The 22,078-nt window shown below is 33.8% G+C and overlaps 1 protein-coding gene across 1 annotated transcript in view; it reads right to left on the reverse strand.

The window, feature by feature from the left end:
• Positions 1-22,078, reverse strand: part of LOC117116855 (histone-lysine N-methyltransferase 2C-like) — a 61,082-nt gene that overhangs the window by 36,436 nt on the left and 2,568 nt on the right. Inside the window, exons 2-18 of the mRNA XM_033260956.1 lie at positions 19,137-19,242; positions 11,323-11,369; positions 11,150-11,205; positions 10,215-10,508; positions 9,660-9,872; positions 8,745-8,878; positions 7,883-8,097; positions 6,558-6,615; positions 6,133-6,313; positions 5,512-5,626; positions 3,922-4,115; positions 3,269-3,401; positions 2,701-2,785; positions 2,331-2,506; positions 1,492-1,623; positions 1,233-1,349; positions 788-907 (exon numbers count right to left, since the gene is read on the reverse strand). Of these exons, the coding sequence (XP_033116847.1) occupies positions 788-907; positions 1,233-1,349; positions 1,492-1,623; positions 2,331-2,506; positions 2,701-2,785; positions 3,269-3,401; positions 3,922-4,115; positions 5,512-5,626; positions 6,133-6,313; positions 6,558-6,615; positions 7,883-8,097; positions 8,745-8,878; positions 9,660-9,872; positions 10,215-10,508; positions 11,150-11,205; positions 11,323-11,369; positions 19,137-19,143 (2,277 nt within the window). The 5' untranslated portion in view covers positions 19,144-19,242. The remainder of the gene's footprint in view (positions 1-787; positions 908-1,232; positions 1,350-1,491; positions 1,624-2,330; positions 2,507-2,700; positions 2,786-3,268; positions 3,402-3,921; positions 4,116-5,511; positions 5,627-6,132; positions 6,314-6,557; positions 6,616-7,882; positions 8,098-8,744; positions 8,879-9,659; positions 9,873-10,214; positions 10,509-11,149; positions 11,206-11,322; positions 11,370-19,136; positions 19,243-22,078) is intronic.

Raw genomic sequence — 22,078 nt, forward strand, 5'->3', positions numbered from 1 at the left:
GCACACAATACTCAGTCCCTTGGGGAGCCAGCTAGAAATCAACACATTCGACTGGTTCGTTTTGTTGACGATTTTTCATTGAGGATTATGTTCATTTGGCTGGTCAGCAAAATAGACTTTGTTGACAAAGGAAACGAGAGTGCATTAATTTGCAATTACTTATCCACATGATCCAAAACAAACATGACTTATTGGTCGTTTAGCAACAGAATTTGCGTTAATATAATTTTGATTAAATTTCAGAAAATAATAATCATAATATTGATTACGCTGGCGTGCATTGCGGTAACTACGCAGCCATTTTGATTTTGTTGAGTATTTACCAGTTTTCTATTCATCTGGTTGTCTTTGTTAATAGGATTTTACTACTGCGCAGGCAGGTGTGGTTTAACGAAGAATGGCCAGTCGAATACGGCCATTGGCATTTAAACTTAGGTACCCCACATGGACTTTAAAGATGTATTGTCCCTTGAAAATGACAAAAAATCATAAAAAATAATTTTGAAATTAACTTGTTCATTTTTGCAGTAACATACAAATTATTAACTTAAGCTTAGAAATTATGAGTTTTAAAAATGTGTACCCTGATTGTTTGTACTGGACAATAAAAATATTAGTGTTTACCATTTTCTGCTGTAAAATTGTGGGTAAGCATTTTTTAAATCTGGTAATTTCTATGTTCAAGTTGATAACAGTTATGTTACTTCAAAATGAGAAAGTGAATTTCTTTTTTTTTACGTATTTTGCAATAGAGCAATACACCTTCAAACATTGAATGTCAACCTACCTGTGAATATGTGAATTTGTCATCCGAAGAGAAGAGTACAACTGTTGTATGCATGTTAGAATCTTCTTCGTCTTCATCTTTTCTGCGACCTAATACTTCTTGAGTTGATGATGCCCCCACCTGAAATTTCAATTGAAAATAAAATCAATTAAACATCGAAAACATGTCTTGTTATAACTCTGTCACGAGAGTGCCAGCTCAGGAAACAAACTAATATTTTAGCCCAGTTATACTATTATAAATTATGTGTGTAGCTTTTTAGTCGGTGGATTTTCTTAGGAGGAATGCTACCTTTTTGAATTGGGGAGTGGGGGGTAGGGAGGACAAGCAGAACGTTTCTGAGTTTGTGCCTGCCACAATCTCCCTCTTCATTACGCTGCTGTCATCTGTCATTGTGACATGACATTGCGTCATTTTGACTATTTGTGTTTGATGCACGACTTACCATTGGTAAACCAGATGGAAACATTCCTAATTTTGATTTTGGTTTCGGTCCACGTTTGGCCCCAGTTGCTCCAGGCTTAGATCTTTTTCTTCCTACCAGTCCCAAATTGCCTTTACCCTAAAAAAAAATTGTTTTAAATCATCAAATTACAAAGTAATAGTTGTGAAGATCATCTCACACCAGAGATAAATTTACTTTATGGTGTGCTAATTTGATTACAAAATACTGAGAAAAACAAATTAGTACTTTATAGCCTTACCCTTGGCCTGCCAGCTCCAATCTTTTTCTTACTCGCTTTGCCTACTGATGGAAAAAATGAATGAGCAGCACTTAACACGGCTGTATGCTGTGCCTGTAGTGATGGTGTTGAACAGGGTCCAAATGCCTCTTCCTACATTCAGAAATGAACATTTAAATTCAGTGTATCATTGTCCATATTAAGTATATAATTTTTTTTAACAGGAATGCTTTTAGGGTGAACTTTATAGGAAAATCATAAGTTAGCACAAGCACAAATTTATGCTGGTATAAAAATATTAAAGCCTTCACTAAAATTAATCACTTCCTTGTTGTTAGTCAAACGTTAAGTGGTTCGTCACTCGTGAGTAATAGCTTTCTAGACAGAAAAGAATTCAGAGATCCTTATTAACTACAACTGTACGTGCAACATCTCTCATATATCAGTTGGTAGGAAATAAACATCTATTTAATGATTTACAGATGTAAACGATATCTTGAAGACTGGAAATAATGTTGGGAAAATTATCAGTTAGTTATCAAACTTGGCACAGCATAATAACAAATTGCTAGGCAGAAAAGTACAGGGTGCTTACAGTTACTTTAGATGATAAATATTGGCACATCAAACTTATAACATACACCTGTGTGCTACTACCTTTAGGTATGTGAATACAAAAACCTTTATATCAAATTTATGTCTCCCTGGTGATGCCAATTGTGGCAAGAAATTACATAATGTACAAACCATGATTCAAATTAAAGTAATAAAAATGATCTCTCACATATGATCACCAACAAATGGATTCCCAACTCGACCAATCACTAGTAACTATATAAAAATTCAACCAATCAACGCACCTGTATCGAGAGGCAAGAGTAGTCTGGCATGAAGCCAAGATCCATACTCGTCTGGCTTTCTTCTGTCGGTGAGCGTAAAAGCGGATCCTGCGATATGTCCATGTTGTCATCAAACTGAACGCTGTCAATTGATATCCTGGGACAGATGTGTCTGGAACTCGTTCTAACTGGAACAGCTGTAAAACAAGGATATCAAATGAATGGCACTGGCATGCAGACAGATATGTTTGTAGTTCTTTTTTTATAATTTTTTTTTTTTCAATTTTAATAGGTTGAAATGGCACAGTCAGTTAAATTGTACAAGATGCTCTACAACGCTGTCCTAAACATCAATAGTATTAAATAATAAAATCAGTTATTATGAACTTGCCTTCCTTATCTTTATGTGTTGACAGTGTATATGTTTCTGGCTCGGTATCTGTCCCTGAATTTACCTCCTCAGACATAAGAGAATTCTAGAAATCGAATCGGTCAAAATCATGTTACTTTTTAGTAATCAAATATTTCTCACAAACTCTCGGTGCATAAAATTTATGTAAGGCACACACTGCACCTCACGGCCGATGTGATCCCTGAAAGAACGATACGCGTGCAACAAATCCTTTTAATGCCAATTTGTTAAGACTGCTACTGACAATCTGATGTTTTTGCGCTGTCAAATGCTGGCGCAGAGATGGATTCATCAGCAGGTGGTCATATGATGCAATGTGCGCCCAGCTTTAGAATTTGGCTCATAGTGTAGCAATTATTTAGTCAAGATAGACGCATCTCGTTGTGTTCACACATGAAACATGTTACAAAAACAAAAATCATGATCTTCATCTTCCGCCCTTATTTTTATCACCACTGTCACTGCTACCACAACCGTTCAACACCACTAAAACTGCCATCATTATCTTTGTCATCACTTTCACAATCATCATTATCTAGTCACTTACTTGAGATGATGACAAGAATGGTGATGGCTTGCTGCGACAATCTGGGCAGATGTAGTTGCCTGGCTGCCCTGAGCTTTTGGCTTTTTGATATGCGGCGATTACATCGTTAGAGTCACACTCCGCATGAACAAACCTGAAGAGAGAGAGAATGCAGAAGGTGTTTAGTTGAATTTTTATGCTTGATTAAAAAAATACATAAAATTTATTAACAAGACTTTTTATATTTTGTACAGTATACCTTTATTTATTAATGTTTAAGAAAGGGAAAAATAAAAATAAAATATTATTGATCAATAAAAGATCATGGGTGAGGTTGAAAAAATGTAACAGAGGGCATGCTTTGGCCCATAACAATTTAGTTTTACCTGAAAATTGTTATTCTTCGTAGTGGTAATTGTATTTTTTATTGAAAGCAGTAGATTCACAAAATAAAGAAAGAAAGAAAGTCTTGCCTTCATATAGTAGAGGTAGTGGAGTTGTTTTCAGTTATAATCAGGAAGTTTTACAGAATTTTAACCCACAAGTTGAATAGCCCCACTTATTTTTTTCTTTATTAGAGAATATAATCAAGACATTGGGCTTGTACTGAGAGCAAATAACAGTATATCTATACATAGAATTAAAAAAAAAAAAAAAAAGTTACTGACGCCCACCTTGTACACCGGTCGCATTGTACCATAAGTTTGTGTGTTGCATGTTGCCTATAAGCTTTACCACATATTGGACAGTACAGGCCTTTATTCCGCTGCTGGTAACAACTATCACACACTGAGTAATTCCTGTGCCATCGTGAGCTAGGCCCACTTCCTGGCGTTCTTGAGCCACAATCACCACAGACCCGACAATTCTTTAAAATTAAAAAAAACATTATAGTTACTCATTAAATAATCATTTGGTCATACCATACTCCTTCAGTAATCACTTGAGTTTAACACGTCCTTCAAATAATCACTTGTTTTCAAGTATTTATCTACTTATCTATATAGTGTTCTGGAACTCTCTCCTTGGCAGGTCCTAAGGCGAGTGTACCATACAACTCGAATAATCATATAAATGTATTGACCCTCAAAATAATCAATTGGTATATCATACTGCTTGAACGTTTACTGGATGACATTCATTACTGTTCAATTCTAATAATATAAATACCGTATTTATTCGAATAAACGCTCTGGGGTATTTACTGTCGATAAAGGGTTATTGAGGAGGCATTCATTTTGAGGGATGCGGTTTCTTTTTGTGTAAAATGGATACGTATATACTTGGCTCCTTAATTTCACTGCAAATGTGGAACTGCAACAAAAAATTACCATCAAAATGTGTTATTACATACATAAAGACTTATTGATCTTAACCAGGTTAGAAAAAATGTATTTCACTGGAGTAGAACATTTTTAGAATGTGTTGAGAATGATGTTACTTCCATTGGATTTGTTTACAGTCATTTGGGGAGGGTGGTTGGTGTTTATTCAAGGAAAAAATTAACACCACTGGGGTATATTCGAGGGAGGCATTTATTTTAATTGAGACTCTAGAGAGGGCATCTATTCAAGGGGGACATTTATTCAAACGGAACGTTTATACGGATAAATACGGTAATCATTTTTATTAGGTTATTATATTTAATAATAATTCAACACATGAATTAAACTCCGGTAAAGAAATGTTATGAGCACATTGTTTTCCAAGAAACCAGAACAAATTCATCAGATGATCAGATACTGTGGCCAGCAACGTAATTTATTCATCCTGTTATAAAAAATCACGTGGAATTTATAAACCTGCATGTCACTCAAGCTATTAACATAATAAGTAGATGGCGGCCCGCAGGCCACTTCCGGAACTTGAATGCATATAATTCGGCCTGTAGAACAATCTAAAAAAAACCCCATTGTGTGACTATATGAAATAAAAAAAATATGTGTACAAGATCAACAAATGTTATGGAAAGCTACTAATGAGTTAATAGAGAAATATAGCCCAGAAATACTCATTATAAATACAGGTAAAGGCCACTGTAACATTGCACCATTTCACGCTACTGTAGTCATTACAAACATTTTCTTTTCAAATGAAACTGGGCACACCCACCCCTAAACCATAATCACTGGATCTTCAAATTGATTTAATCTAAAAACATGGCACCTACAATATAGTTGAGAACCCCTGGGGTAGACTGTACCATAAGTGGGGGGGGGATTATTATCATTTGGTAGATTATTCCACCGTGTGCATATTCTTACTTTGCACTTCCAACCATGCTTCGGAATTGTTGTCATTGCTGGCTTAAGGCAAAACGTATGATAGCCTTTGTCGCAGGAATCGCAGAGAAGAATTTTATTGTCATCTCCCGGTTGCCTACAGTAATCACAAAAAACATGTATCAGAGTTTGACAAGATAATACTTTTTATTGTTAATTATATTAATTGGGTCACAAAGTTCTTTAACCATCCTTCCTCTTATTGTATGTTATACAATAAAATAGATACAAAGGACTAAATATTGACAGGAAAAGGTACTACAGATTTTCAAATAATTGATGTTGGATTGCTTCCTAGCTTACAAATTTTCCCCAATTTTCAAACTACTCCTTGTAAAAATTCACATCAGCTGAATAGTACATTAGGATAATATATAATATCACTACTCAATATTTTTTTGCAATAATAGTTTTTTTACAACATACATAAACATTAATATCCAACATAAATATATACAGTAAGTAATAGTAGGGAAAACTTTTGCCAATGGGTATAGGGTCTATAGTACCAAATGCTTATTAATTCATAATTCATTATTTAAAAAAGGGCAGTCCATCTGCGACCACTACAATGTAGCATGAGACTGCTTTTTATGACCGTACCTGCATGTCTGACATATCTTGCAGTCTGGACACTGCCAACCCGCACGCACCACAGCGTTGATAGGAACTGGTGGGTCAAGGCAGTTGCCATGGTAATGTTGGCCACAACTCGTGCAGAAGAGCATTTCTATGATGTTGCCGGCAGCTCTACAGAAGACACATGTGAGCTCTTCCTCATCAACTAAATAAAAGTTAAATAAAAATGTTATAAAACATTTACCTTAATAAAAAAATAAAAAAATCAACAAAAACATTAACATTTTTATATTCATTTATAAACCTACAATCATTTTTAACATATAAATTTAAAATAACCATAGTAAATATATATATTAAATAACAATTATACAATCTTCTTTTAACATATGTGATTTTTATCTCTAAAATACAAGCGTCTTAAACAAACAAGACTGCAGTCAACTTACCCAAATCTTCTGCTTGGTCTAGATGGTTTAGACATAGTAATGACATTGTTTTAATATCCTGTAGACAGAGAAACAGAAACAAAAAAAAAAATTATATTATATTTTATATCATGAATATAATTTTAACTACTTTCAAATTATCTTATATGTTATGTATTTATTAATTTATATACTTTAACAATATTTTGTGAACGTGGTCCATCTGGCCAGAGCTGATCAAAAGGGACCGTTAATACAAACAATTAACAATAGAAATGAAATAGATTTATAAATAATTTAAGAATTACCAAAAAAAATATACAAATTATTAATTTAGTTTTTCATGCATATAGCTTTGAAATAAAATATTCAATTGCAGATTTCAGTATTATGTGTCCAAACTTGATGAAATATTTCCTTAGGGAAATCTAAAAGATGAGTAATTTATACATAAATATAAAACAATTAACAAAAAGATTTTCATGCATAAGGTAAATTACGTACAGTAAAACGTCCATTTTACGAATTTCAATTTTACGAGTAGTTGATTTTATGAATGGTCTTTGCCCCTGATGACGTTATCATCGACCAATTATTACAGTTAAAAAAGTCCAGTTGCTCACGTTTTACAAAGTGATAATGTATATTTTTCTTAATAAAATCAAGTTTGTTGTATTTATTATTAATAGTTCAATCTTTTCTTCTATTTCTGGTAAAATAATCACTATATTACTGTAATAAACCAGAACAAACTACCAATGCAAGTGTCATTGGATTTGGTGCACATGTTTACGATGATGAACACAAGTGTTGGGGTCAGCAACTTTTTGACATCGTGAATGCCAGATAGATCGCGAAGTGCATATAAACAACACAATTCGGCAACCTAACAACTAGAAAGAACACAATAGAAAGGGCCATAAAACATACAGATGTTTGAATAAGAGTTAAAATAATATTTTGTTAAGTGGAAGAATGCCAGCAATTGAAATACATTTTCTATTTTTAGATATAGTTCACCCTCCAATTTGAGATCACCTTTGGGACTTAGTGGGGTGGTCAGGGCTGGAAAATGTGTTTTTTGTTTATTTTTCTCACACCTGATAACTACTGTTGGGCTATAAAGTGCTTGGGTGCATTATGCATTTCACCAGAGGAAGGCTTAAACATTTTTGCTGGTTGGAGGCACAAAAAAACTTCTTTCAAGCCCTGGGGGAGGTCTTGGGGTTTGGTCTCCACATAGGATTTTCATAACATATATTTTGAAAATCAGCCACAAAACTTAAATACTTTAATTGGTGTAAAATAAACAATTAATAATCAATACAAATTGTCCGTTTTCTCACCTGAAATGCTCCACAACTTGCAGCACACGGATAGTGGTAAAACTTTGTGCATTTCAACACTCGACATTTAATGGTGGCGCCGAACCGGCGACAGTACGAACAACGTTGCGACAGACCAGTGAACACCGCTTTGTCGACATTCAGCAGTTGAAAGTTCTCGTTTTGGCAAACGTTTTCTGACCAGGCTGCACAGCAATGATGCGCAGTACAGTGACCTTCAAAAAGAAATTTGTTTTCGATTTAATTTAATTTATATTTCACCCTGAACATATTGTTGAGAAACAGTTGTGTTATTTAAAAGCATGGCAGATGACATTGATAAATATAATTGATATTATTTTTCCATTTGATACCATGTTATGTTTCATTTGGTCCTTAAAAATCAGTTGACCAAATGAAAAGGAATTATGGTGAAAGAAATTCTTAATCAAAGGGATGCGACTCACACCATTATATTTTATTATCTAATGGCGAAAATCCAATTCTTTCACATCATAACCAGTAACAGACAACTGATAACTTCTTTTGCCTGATTGTGAGTCCCAATCTCCCTCCACCATAACAAATAAAATTGGGGCTAGTCTTGCCAAAACCAGTATCAATTACCAAAACAATAAAATTGACATTTTATATATTGATATTCTCTACATTATAAGCTTTAAAATGATAGATTATATTTACTGGCATCGACTTACTATTGCTGAAGTTACGAGTAAACGTATTATGGCTTCTCTGTACTGTAAAGTATACAATACTGTACTGTCACTTTCTTATGTTAATTACTCAGTTTGACATTTAACGACAGTATGCTGGTTTTTGGATGGCAAGCCCCAAATAAATAATAATTAGTAGCTCCATTTACCTGATGGTTCAAACACGTGATTCACCTCTGGCTCCTCTGCATATCCCACCATACTTAGTTCATCAAAGTCAACCCCAGGCATCGCCCTATCAACCACTGCTGGGTTACTCCCCCTGGGGGACCTGCTACTCTCCCTGTGGAAAGCAACAAATTGAATTATTATGCAAAAGAAGCAAACAATGTAGTTTTGAAAAATAGTTGGGTTTTTTGGTTTGTTTTTTTTCGTGAATAATTGACCAAGTAAGAAAATTTTACTTTTTGTTCAATAAGAAATTTAGATTAAGCTTTTACAGAGATCTGATTTCAAATATTTACTGACATAAAATTTAAAACTAACTGTAAATACTCATTCATTTATAGCAGTTATAAAATTTATCAATAGCAGTTACTGTACATTACTTAAATTTAACTACATGACTCTAGCAATGCAAATACATTTTTGACAAAAACTAGTTATTTCTGTAAAGTTACATTCAAACAATTAAGTTTGTTGCAAAAAAAAAATGATATGTCCATATATGGGCATCATGTGCATCATATATCTATGAGGACAATGAAAGGTATGCGGCAAAAATTGTACAGTAATGTAACAGAAATTGTACAGTAATGTGACAGAAATTGTACAGTAATGTGACAGAAATTGTACATTAATTACCTAATTTAGCTTTTTATTTGAATTGTATATATTTCATTGTTTTTACCTTTTATTAATTTAACCTTTCTATTTGAATTTTAAATTGAATTTTGTTTCTTAATCTTTTATATATATATATTGAATTTCCTATCTTTTATATATTGCAATGTATAAACAAAGATTTTCTGATGTATTTTTTTTTATATATTGGATCAATAAAGATTGAATTGAAAACCTAACAACGAGAACAGAACTTTAGGTAGAAATGTAGTACTATGTACCTTGTTTTAGAAAGACCCTTTACACGCCTTGATGTGACATTCTTGGGGCTTTTCTCGGATGGTGTATACATTGTGTCATCTTCACTAGTCTTCCGTCGAGGCACCAGCTTCTTGAATGGGTTAAAGCCTGGCGTTGGGTCAAATCGAAGGAGATCGCCTTGACCTAGCAAACTCTTTTCACCACAGCAACATAAAGAACAAACTGGTTCAGATCTGCAAAAAGGTATCAAGGATTTAAATTTTTTATTTCATATTCCTGAATTTTTTGTAGTTTTGCAACGTGCTAATCTTACATAACTTGGTGTGGTCTCTTAGAAATTACGAAAAATATGGATGACACCCTAAAAAGATGTTGCGAATACTGCATGACTTTGTAGTAGGTCATGTGGTCAAATATAATGACAATATAACTATCAACATTGATAACAAAGATTACAAAGAATATACAAGAAGTTTACAAGTGATAAGTCATGTTTAATTAACAAGATTACAAGCGAAAAAGCATTTAGTGACTTGATGTTTCTACTCGCGCTGCGACTAATTGATTCAACTTACGATTCCAGTTCTTCAGAAGGCAGTGATATAGCTGGTGCAGTTTCATCGGTTAGGCTCCTCTCAAAGCCTGGGTTTATTTTCGGGACAACGCTATTATCAAGCAGTCCCTCATCTTCAATTTTAATATCCATGGGATCTAGCAACATCCCCTCCTCTTGCAGTGTGCCATCGTGGCTGCTGGGGGCTGAAGCTGGCAAGTCTGTAGAAATTGACCCCGTACTTGAAGCAGGGGTTAACGCTTCTCCAATGTCGTCCTCACCACTGGTGATCAATCTACAGGAGTAGGAATCAACCCTAATAACAATAACAACAATAACATGTCATTATTTTACATTTTTTTATATTATGTTATGTTATTACTTGGTTATTATCATGTATTTCCTACTTAGTGTTTATGGTTGATGATAACTATAAGATAATGGTGAAAAAAAAAAAACAATGGACGATAAATAACAATGGTGATCATGACAATGATGGTATAGGGTAAAGGAAGAGTTAGGAGAATAACCCATAACTTGCAGCGAAATTATGTTGAATTGTGTATGGTTGTGGTCCGTGACTTCCTAGCAGCTATAAAAAGGCGCTTACAGTAGCTTCACATCATTCCAGGAAGTGGGCTGAAATGAACCGTGGCATCAGGGTAGCCCCAAAAAAATGCAATGTGTTCTTTAAATCATAGTGACAATAACAGTGATGATGACATGACGATAATGAGGATGGTGGTCGTGGTAATGATGCTGAAAATGGTAACAATTAAGGACAATGAGAATGACTACGATAAAAATATACTGCTCAAGATAACGAAGAATTCATACTGCCAACATAGTTAAAGACGATAATATATTAAAATATTAATCATGACAATGAGAATTACAGTACTTCATGTATAATTATTGTTATTGTTGTGCATGCTTAAAATGGACATTGTAACTCACTTTTTTCTTGGTCTCCCTCTTCTTCTGGTAGACATTTTCTCTTCATCTGATGGTACCTGCAAAGTGAAAAATATATAATTATGTATTTTAACATATCTTTTAAACAAAAAAATTTAAAAGAAAACTAAAAAACTAAATATTAGAACACAATGTATAGCATAAGAAATACATACCTGGTCCACTTCCGGTTTAGGCTTAATTATTGGTTTCTTTTTTCGACCTGAAACGACAAAATGTTCTCTCATAAAATCTGAATCAAAATCTGGACATGCAAGGCCAAAAGATGACCAATTTTAACACACTATTCACTTCCTTACTGTATAAGTTACAATTCACTTTACATTAACAAACATGCATGGTAACAGGTGCCTATATTGGTCAAGTACACCCTGCTGGAAAATCTTACAAAACGGGGTAATTTGCCTTTTGGATGAGCCAACAGAGACAACTCAAGTCTGCATCTTAACCATTTCAAAGACATCATAAATATTAAAGTATTATTGAAGTGATTGTATTTCACTCTGGACACACACACACACACAAATCTAATCCCAATCCCATGTACAGTAATGTATGTCAATTATCAATATAAATATTGAAAACCTTTAATTAAAATTGATTTACCTCATTTATAAAGATCAAAGTTCTCCAAATTGAGATAACAAATAAACAATTATTGTTGATTTACAGTTTTTTGAAAAAACTTTCAATTAAACACTTAAAACATCAATTATCATCCTTCAATTAAATATAGATTGAAGCCAATTTACAGAGATTATGTAACAAAAACCCTTAAAATTGATTGCATAGGTACCAGTCAATTTTGAAGTTTATGACTACACAAACAACATAGAAAGTAATATTTATGCTGCAATATTATTTTAACTGCCCAGGGTAAAAAATAAACCATTAAAATATATATTGAAAGCTAATTTTTTATCAGTAATTTGTACAAAGCAAGCAATGAAATATTAATTTTTTGCTTAAATGTTTATTACTGTATATTAGCATACTGTACTGTAGTACGGATAGCACCTTTGAATTCAACTGTACTGTTTGATACAGACATATATTTCTGAGTATCCAATCACAAATGCTTACATAACGAAAGTAAATGCCAGCACTTTATATACAGTTTCCCAGGATAGCTGCAGAAATCTGTCATTGGAAAATTGTTATGACACATGTCATGCTTGACTGATTTTAGTGTTTACTGTAGTCTTGACATTTATTGAATATAAGACACTATTACAGTACCATGTTTTGCTAACCACCTGATTATGGTGATTTTGAATAAAAATACCAGCCCATCATTTCTAAGGAGCGCGATCATGCTCCTCTGCGCTCCTGAACACGCTTTCAGGAGAGCAACTAACCACGCTCCTTTATTTACCAGGCAACTAAAACAAATAACAAAAAATTAAATTTTGAAACATTGTCCATAATCAAGATCTAGAATTTTTAAACTAAAGCTACAATATATTCAGGTGTATAAAGCGGCAAATTTTATACGCGATTTCCACCACGAAATTCAGGGTGCAGCCTATATGCTGGTCATCAACCTGCTCCTAAAAAAATTCTAGATCGCGAACTGCAGAGGCGAAAATTCGTCTAAGTTAATCCCAGCTACCCCAATTAATTAGCCTAGGTTTGCTGGCCTAGTATTGTAATTATACTCACTACAGTGCGACAAGGATTCCTACAACATTCAAGCAATGGTTTGGGTTGTTTAAATAAATATTTTCACATTACATTCATAAACAATGTTTGAAACACATTGTACGTGTTTGAATCCGGTTCGCTCAAAACAATAACAAACATTTTTTTCCCGTCCTTGAAGTCACGCGAGTAGCTTCACGAACATCGTCACAAAACGCACGTGGAGGCTAGTAACGTTATAGAAAGAATGATACTCCTTTGCAGTGTTCACTGTTATAATTTCAGCATAAAAACTTGAAAATAATGTGTGCTATAAAAACACGAGTTTTCTTAAAAATTGAACTGTTAATACTTGCTTTTACTGTAATTTAGGCCTAACTGTAGAATGGCATACTGTACATTATCTGCCCAACTTCATATCACATGGTATTTCTAAGTTCTGTTTGCGTGATCAACGTTGTTGCGTGATTCGCTAGATTAGTAAATGGCTAGTTAGGCCTAGAATATTTTGAAGTCAATATCGGCTTTTATTATTGATTGAATAATAGATGAATAAATATGCTCACTATATTCTGTATATTAAATTAATATTTAAATTTGAATAAACTTAACTAAAATGATTGTTGAAACCCACACGGTCGGAAATTTAACGCAGAAAATATACGGATGTCTAAACGAAAAAAATGGGGATTTTCCTAGGTAATACGTTGTTTTGATGAGAGTTTTCCTTGAGTATACAAGTATTTCCAGTTGTTTGTTGTTTAACAATCGGCCGAATAAAGTTAAAATTTTTTTATTTTAATGTTTGTAAATAATGTCAATGTTTCAAAATAATTAAAAACTTAACATTTTGGAAACAGTTTGAAGCTTAAAAATAGGTGTGGTTTACACGGGTAATGCCAAAAAAATTTTTTTAGTAAAAAAATTTGTTCGTAATGACATCGCAACAAATTGAGTTCGTTATTGTGAGGTTCATAATTGGGAGATAGCCTTCCCAAATAACGCATGACTTTTTTTATACCTTGCGTCGTGAATCCGCCGCCTGCCAATATTGATGATTTTGAATAAAAATAAAATTTTATTTTTGGCCAATTATCGTACCTGCCGCCACAAAAAACTGGAAACAAAAGAAAAAAATAGATAATTCTTTATTTTTTATTATGCCCACCGCTGCCCTGAAATCTGCACAAATAAGTTACTTAATGTACAATATTTCTTCCTAATTATATAAATTTAAAGCATATAACCATCTCATTACTGCAGTATACTGTTTACATTCAACAATAAAATATAATTTTTAATGTCTCTGTCTGGATGTTTTTGGCAAAACTATTTGCTAAATAAGAAAAAATTTTATTTTTATTTTTTCCGCCATCCACTGACAATCTTTACAAAAATAAGTTCGGCAAACAAGGTATTGTTAAAAGTGTCGCCTAATGTGTACTTTCTTAAATGTTATTAAAGATTTATCAATTTGATCTCCAATTATAATTGATTACATGAATTATGTTAATAGAGTATTTCAGGCATATCCATATTGGACTAAGTACTGTACATATAAATTATAGTGTTCCAACTACCACTTTGGCCGTTTTTGTAAACATCAAAGGCAATTAGTGCAAAAAAAAAAATTTGTATACTGTAGCACGTTGTTGGGATTCGTAATCTCTGGCGTGGGCAACAAATTTTTAGTTTATCGTGGGCGGAAATGTCTAGATCTTGTGGTTTCAAAAAGAGGAACTTATAGTACAAGTTAACAATTATTCCATTTCTGTTGGTTAGGCAACAAGTACTGTACGACTAGTAAACCAACACCTACGGCTACTATAGGAAACATGTGCAACATTATCTCTAATAAAATCTAGTAATTGCCCAAATCATATTACAAATGATGATGGGATAGAGGTTTCGGGCATGTTAAAATAATGCCTCTACAGGAGTGAGTGAATTTATGTTACTACAGTAATTGCAGTTTAAGGTTAGCACCTTAGCACCTTAACAAATAGAGTAAAAAATTGGATTCCACACCAATATTTTAGTGCCATCCTGTATTACTGTAGAGCTACAGTAGCAAGGCCTTGAGGTCAACAAATTTCACACAACTTGTACAGGACGATTGCGCTGGTGGCTGATAATGTGAAATCTGTAAACCAGTAAACCGAGAAATACGATACTGTACCATCAGACATGGCCATTATTATACACTGTAAAACAAATTTTAAGACAAACTATTGCATTACTTTAAATATTAGAGATTTATTAACCGTATAGTTTACCTTGTCATTTACGAACTTCACATTTAGGAACTTCACATTTAGGAGGAGCCTGCTATTTTACAAAGATTTAGTGCAGTTTGTCATGCTTTTTTTACAAAGTGTGTCTCAAAACATGACTGAAGAAAAAAATGACTTATTCTTATTTGGCCATATATTTTTACTAAAATAGGGGAGCTTTCGATTTGCAACGACATAGAACGTAATGACATCATGTTAATTTAAGCCTTTCACTTACAGAAGCGCTCGCCAATTATCGTAATTAATTAATGTTTGAGAAAATATCAAAATTTTTATTAAAAAATGTTTCTTATTGCAAAATGAAATATATTAAATATGATCATTATTTTTGTAGCATGATACCCTTGAATGGGAAGGCACCGCCAACAACAAATGATGAATAACATCGTCTAAAAATCCACTATATTTTCAGAAAGTAACTATTCCCACATTTTCTGACAATAAAAATATATTCAATGTACATACTGTACCAGTTTTGGTTATCATATCCACATATTTCCACATAAAACAAATTTTTTTTTGTGGCTGAAAAAAACAATGTGGCTTTCAATTCTGCCAGCAACACCTTGGTTGTTTACACATAGTTGCCAACTTACACGGATTGACTGTGAGACTCACGGATAATTTACCATTTGCCAGTTTTACTACGGATGAACAAAAACTCGCGGATTTCAATGTTACTCATGGATAACATTTTTGAACTAATAAATAATGATTTGCGAACGGCATATACAGTAATATGCAATAAATAAATCATTTGCCATTTGTCTGTAGTGTTTATAGTGTAGCAAAGAGTAAAGCCTAGGCTTTATAGCGCAAGCCCTGTACGTTGGGTGTTGGAACCGTACAGTAAACAAACGACGCCCTTTACGCCCCTTGGTGGCGGTGTGATTTTACTATCCAGTAACGCACCGCGCATGGTTTGTTTTTTTTGTTCATCTGTTTTCCACATGAAAGTACTGTCTGTATATCGTGATTCATTCCAAAGTTCTTTGTATCAGTTGGAAAATATTAAGGCATATTAACAACACAGAGCTACACAACAGCATGTGACGATGACAAAAATGTTCTATTCCACAGTACAATCATTTATCAAACACACAACATCAGTCATTATCCATGCAACGCTCACAGTAGGCCTACGTTTCATAGTTACAAAAATATAATATGTCACTGATTGGTCAGAATATTTTGTAGATACCATGTGACAATTCTTTAAAATTTAAAATTATTCCATTCCTATGTTCATTCAGGATAGAAAAAAAAATAATAGATTCAATTTTCTCTAGTGCTGTTGTACTCAAAAAATACCGTAGGCATACTAAAGTACTTCATCAGATAATTCGAACACAAATTCTATTTTGCATCAAATATGATAATAAATTACACATAATTTTAACTGAACCTTATATGCGCTCAAACATTAAGGATGATTTATAAAGCCTGTAAAGTCAAAACACATCGTCATACTATACAAAATATATCTAGAGGGCAGGCTTGTGGCATATGGGACTGGGTCGTAGATAGATCTACTGTATCTATGGCTCTGATATTGGAGCTAACTAACCTTGACTTACAAAGCAAACTGTTTTGTTCTCGCAAAATTAGGCTCTGCTAAAAGGCTGCAATATTTATTACTGTATTTATTACTATGCAGTGTTGTATTATAAAATAAATACCAGCTCATGCATTGTAATCATTAGCCATAAAATTTAGTCATAAATTTCAATAATCATAGGGGAAAAAAATCAGATTTAATCAAGGAGTTATTGCCAAGTATACAGTAGACTTGAAAACGGTTTGCACTATCTACTAAACAGCTTGCATTTTTGGTCCCCAGGTCATAATTCATTTTGACTGAATTATTGTGGGGGTAGACTTATCTCTCTATTGTTAGGTAGTACAATACTGTAAATAATTATAGTAGCAATAGTACAAATGTAGAATATCATTAAAAAAAAAAAAAAAAAAAAAACAGTTCCAAGGAATTGCAAATGACTTTTTTGTTTAAATGATTTGTTGGTTGGTTTTCTTTGATGTGAAAGACACCAAGGAACTTGAAGGATAACGATTACTCAAAGTCCAATAATTTTACAGAGAGGTCATTATTAGCTAGTAGTGAGTGAATTTGGCAATATATTAGAAGGTAATTCCCTGCCATAGTTCAAAGAGCATGGTCCAGTTTTTAACAAACACATGGACATATTATATTGCACATAAAGCCAAAAGCTTAAACACACTCTTCTAAAAAGATGATGCACTTGGACTAGCTGAGACACAAGCAGAGCAGTGATGAAATAGAACCAGGCACCCGATGTTGTATTGCATTGAATAAGTGCAATAATATAAACAATTATAAATGATAATTGTAATAAACCATACCTGACATGATTCCACGAACACGTTGAGTTGTTGACAATTCTTTGTGACAATACACTATGTTATGTATCCACAACCTTGTACTTTGTTAAACTCAATACGTAATCATCTACAAAAAAAAAAAAAAAAAAACCTTAAGCCTGGCGTAGCGTACGCCTTTGTGTGTGAACTAGGCAGTGGCGTTGTTAAAGCCACTCACTACGCCACGTCCTTGGCGTTATTAACGCTACCTGCAGACCCCAGATTAGCTAACGCCACTGAGCTAACGCCAGTGATGCTTGAATGATTTGACCTCATTTCAAGAGATTGACCAATCACGATTGCAATATATTAGCTACTTTGGTCTTTTTTCTGTGCTCTCTATAAATAAAATGGTAAAGGGGTTCCTTTTCTATTGCATTTTACTTAGTTATAATGTATATGATTTATTGATTGTGTTTTGTAAGATATTTTAACCATTTAGACTGTCTATTAAAACATGCAACATCAACAATGCTAGCTGAAAAATAAAAGTAAAATTGTTCATTTAAAATAAAATAATCATATAAGTTCACTTCGAACAATTCACAGATTTAAAAGTTTTCATGATGCACTGTTACTTTTACTACTGTTAACACGTACATTATTTAAAACTGAAAACTATTCCACATAGGCCTATATTACTGCTAGTTTAACGAACGCCGTTTGTGTGAACACTTTGGAATTTTAATCCGTGGATTAGCTTACGCCTGGCGTAAGCCACGCCAGTCTTACGCCGTGTGTGTGAACATAGCCTGAGCCGTAGATAGATCTACTGTATCTATGGCTCTGATATTGGAGCTAACTAACCTTGACTTACAAAGCAAACTGTTTTGTTCTCGCAAAATTAGGCTCTGCTAAAAGGCTGCAATATTTATTACTGTACTTATTACTATGCAGTGTTGTATTATAAAATAAATACCAGCTCATGCATTGTAATCATTAGCCATAAAATTTAGTCATAAATTTCAATAATCATAGGGGAAAAAAAATCAGATTTAATCAAGGAGTTATTGCCAAGTATACAGTAGACTTGAAAACGGTTTGCACTATCTACTAAACAGCTTGCATTTTTGGTCCCCAGGTCATAATTCATTTTGACTGAATTATTGTGGGGGTGGACTTATCTCTCTATTGTTTGGTAGTACAATACTGTAATTAATTATAGTAGCAATAGTACAAATGTAGAATATCATTAAAAAAAAAAAAAAAAAAAAAAAAAAAAAAAACAGTTCCAAGGAATTGCAAATGACTTTTTTGTTTAAATGATTTGTTGGTTGGTTTTCTTTGATGTGAAAAGACACCAAGGAACTTGAAAGATAACGATTACTCAAAGTCCAATAATTTTACAGAGAGGTCATTATTAGCTAGTAGTGAGTGAATTTGGCAATATATTGGAAGGTAATTCCCTGCCATAGTTCAAAGAGCATGGTCCAGTTTTTAACAAGCACATGGACATATTATATTGTACATAAAGCCAAAAGCTTAAACACACTCTTCTAAAAAGATGATGCGCTTGGACTACCTGAGACACAAGCAGAGCAGTGATGAAATAGAACCAGGCACCCGATGTTGTATTGCATTGAAAAAGTGCAATAATATAAACAATTATAAATGATCATTGTAATAAACCATACCTGACATGATTCCACGAACACGTTGAGTTGTTGACAATTCTTTGTGACAATACACTATGTTATGTATCCACAACCTTGTACTTTGTTAAACTCAATACGTAATCATCTACAAAAAAAAAACAAAAAAAACACAATATTTAAAAAAATATTATGAATAAGAAAGTTATCAAAAATTACAGAGAGCAGCATATTATAATTTTGGTTAAAACTGGTGGTTAGATGGGAATTTTGTTGATAAATTAGGAAATTTATTTTTAAGAGTAAAAATGAAAATAAATTAGGTTCTGCTAAAAGCATCTGGGCCTGCTGTTCTTAAAGTAATATGGGTCACTAGACTCTTTAGGATTTTATCAAAAAGCCTGCATTTATGTATCATTTCAACATTTTTACTTCCATTCTTTTTACTGTACCATGACTTTAATAACCCTACTTGAGAACCGTATCTTTTGGGAAGTGTGTCGTGGCGAATTACCTGGACATTTGTTTGGGAAGTCGGCCTATAAGTTTGATAACCCAATCTACTGTAGGTGGAGTTGAAAACTTTAGAAGTGTTGAATGCGAGGGGGAAATAAGCAGTAAAGGGTACCTTACGCTCCCCAACCCAAAGACCCTATCACGATGTCGTACAGAACTAGCAATTAGAACAATATACTGTATGGTTCAGTACTCAGATTGATAAATTACTCAGATTTAGCTTGTGAGGGGAAAAAACAAGAATTTTCATTGGGCAATTTCGGGGTGGCAGTGGGCGTAACGTAAATAAATACATTTTTTTTTTTTCAAATTCCCACCCTGAATGTCCATGTTTACACAACGGTACAGGTACAGTACTACACTGTAGGTGTACTATAACAGGATAAAAAGAAAATTTTACTTTCATTATAAATGATCTGTTATTGGAAATGGCAAGTTTGCAAAATACGTATAATACCCTATTCCAACGACTCTGTTGCGATGTAAACGGTGGTAATCAAAAACTGATTATTTCTGTTTGCATTTAATGAGCACATTCAGACCAAATTAGACACAAAAAAAACTTTACATTGACTACAATATGTTGACTGACCTCAGCCAATCAGTGCCTGTGGAATTCATTACTGATCTTGTTGCGATCGGATTCCGTGATAGTCAGGAGTAATAAAGATTGCAGCACCCAATCGTAATGGGTAACAATTGCGATACAGTAGAACCCCTCATTTACATACGGGACGGACCCAGAGGCGTTCGTAAAAATCATCCGTACGTAAAATCGGGTTGTGTGAAATTCCTATGTATTTACACTACCGATATGCTAGGCTGGGCTAGGCTAGGACTTAAATTTTGTTAGATTGGAGCCAAAACTCCAACTTGGGCTCGAAAGAAATTCAAAATAACGATCATAATAACGTAAGTTACTATACATACTTGTTGTGTATACAAACTATATTAATAGGCCAAGTTGACTTATTTTCTAGCTTATGAAGAAACACAGCCCTGCGTGCGCCGCAACAGGGCGAGTAACCCAACAACGTTTTTTGCACTCGATCCATGTGCTTGTGGCGTCAAATAAATACCTGTACAGAATAACCCGGACACCAGGGGTTCACCTATTAAAAGAAGAGCGCTGATTGGCTGATTTTTTTATTTTTTTTTGTATGCAATACGATTGTTCTACGCCTACATTAACATTTATGTAATGAATAATAAAGTTAAAAAGAAAATGTAGGTGTCAGTGTTTTATTTTATGGGGAAAATAATGAAATGGCAGATTATCGTTAGTGAGATTTGACAAATAAAATCCATTTTTAATTAAAATTATAAATCGAACCTAAATGTGACTGTAGGCCTATACGCTACACAGTAATCTCTCGTGTGAAATTTATTCGAATATCGTTGGTTAAAATAAATTTGGTAGGTGGGTTAATTACGAAGATTATTTTGTCTCTTCTATTAAATGTAAGAGTTAGGGCTAATACCCGATTCACACGTACAAAAATCTTACCAAATGTAACAAAATGTAACTAAAAGTAACATTTTACGGCACGTGTGAAAGTACCTCCGTGTAATATCCTTGTAAAATCTCGGAACGTCTCGGTAATCTTTACCAGCCTCGCTTCCGAGATGTAACATGGATGGATCTGCGCATGCGCAGGAATTTCAACACAACAACAATCTACTGTTTCACGGGGTTCTTTGAATTTTCTTCCTTCTGCATACGATTCTGATCCACTAGAAATAGATAGGCCTAGTTTTTCTCAATGATGAATGAATTACCCTTGTTATTGATGTTAATTAGTAATGGTAGAAAAAGAAGATATACATAAAATGAACGTCGGGATGGTGTTTGTACTATTACTAGTATTACAAGAGTCGACAGAAACGTTGGAAGCTATGCCTAGTTTAGTAGTCTTAGTAGTACAGCAGTTGTTAAGGGTACTGATTGCTTCGAATGTTTACTGTGATGGTGAGTTCAACAGTCCATCTGTGACAGGGGTTCTCAATTAGGCCTAGGCTAGACCTTTATCGCAGTAGGGGAAAAAATGGTTCATTGAATAAACACTGAATAAATTTTACACAACCTTGGCATTACCTTACAGACGCGTGTGAATGCTTTTTATCTCGGTAGGAATAACTCGGGAGATCGCTCGGTTACAATTTGTTACTTTTTGTTAAATTTAACTTCACGTGTGAATCGGGTATAAGACACACATGATTTATTCAGTGGACAATGTTCGTAAACAAACTTGAACAAGTTTGTTTACGACCATTTTCCACTGAATAAATCATGCGCCTATCGATATGCCGACAACTTACGCATTGGACAGAGTTTTCTCACGGCTGCTGACATGAAGTACGATCGCCATGTTGAATGTCTTTGTATTCAAAGCTCACTATGTGCGTTTTGTATCGTAGTAGAGATCGCTGATAGTGTACAGGTACAGCAAACCGTCTAAGACCGAGTG

The sequence above is a fragment of the Anneissia japonica genome, unplaced genomic scaffold (genome assembly GCF_011630105.1).
Source record: "Anneissia japonica isolate Jap-2015-1 unplaced genomic scaffold, ASM1163010v1 scaffold1302_len1884557_cov193, whole genome shotgun sequence".
NCBI classification, from domain to species: domain Eukaryota; kingdom Metazoa; phylum Echinodermata; class Crinoidea; order Comatulida; family Comatulidae; genus Anneissia; species Anneissia japonica.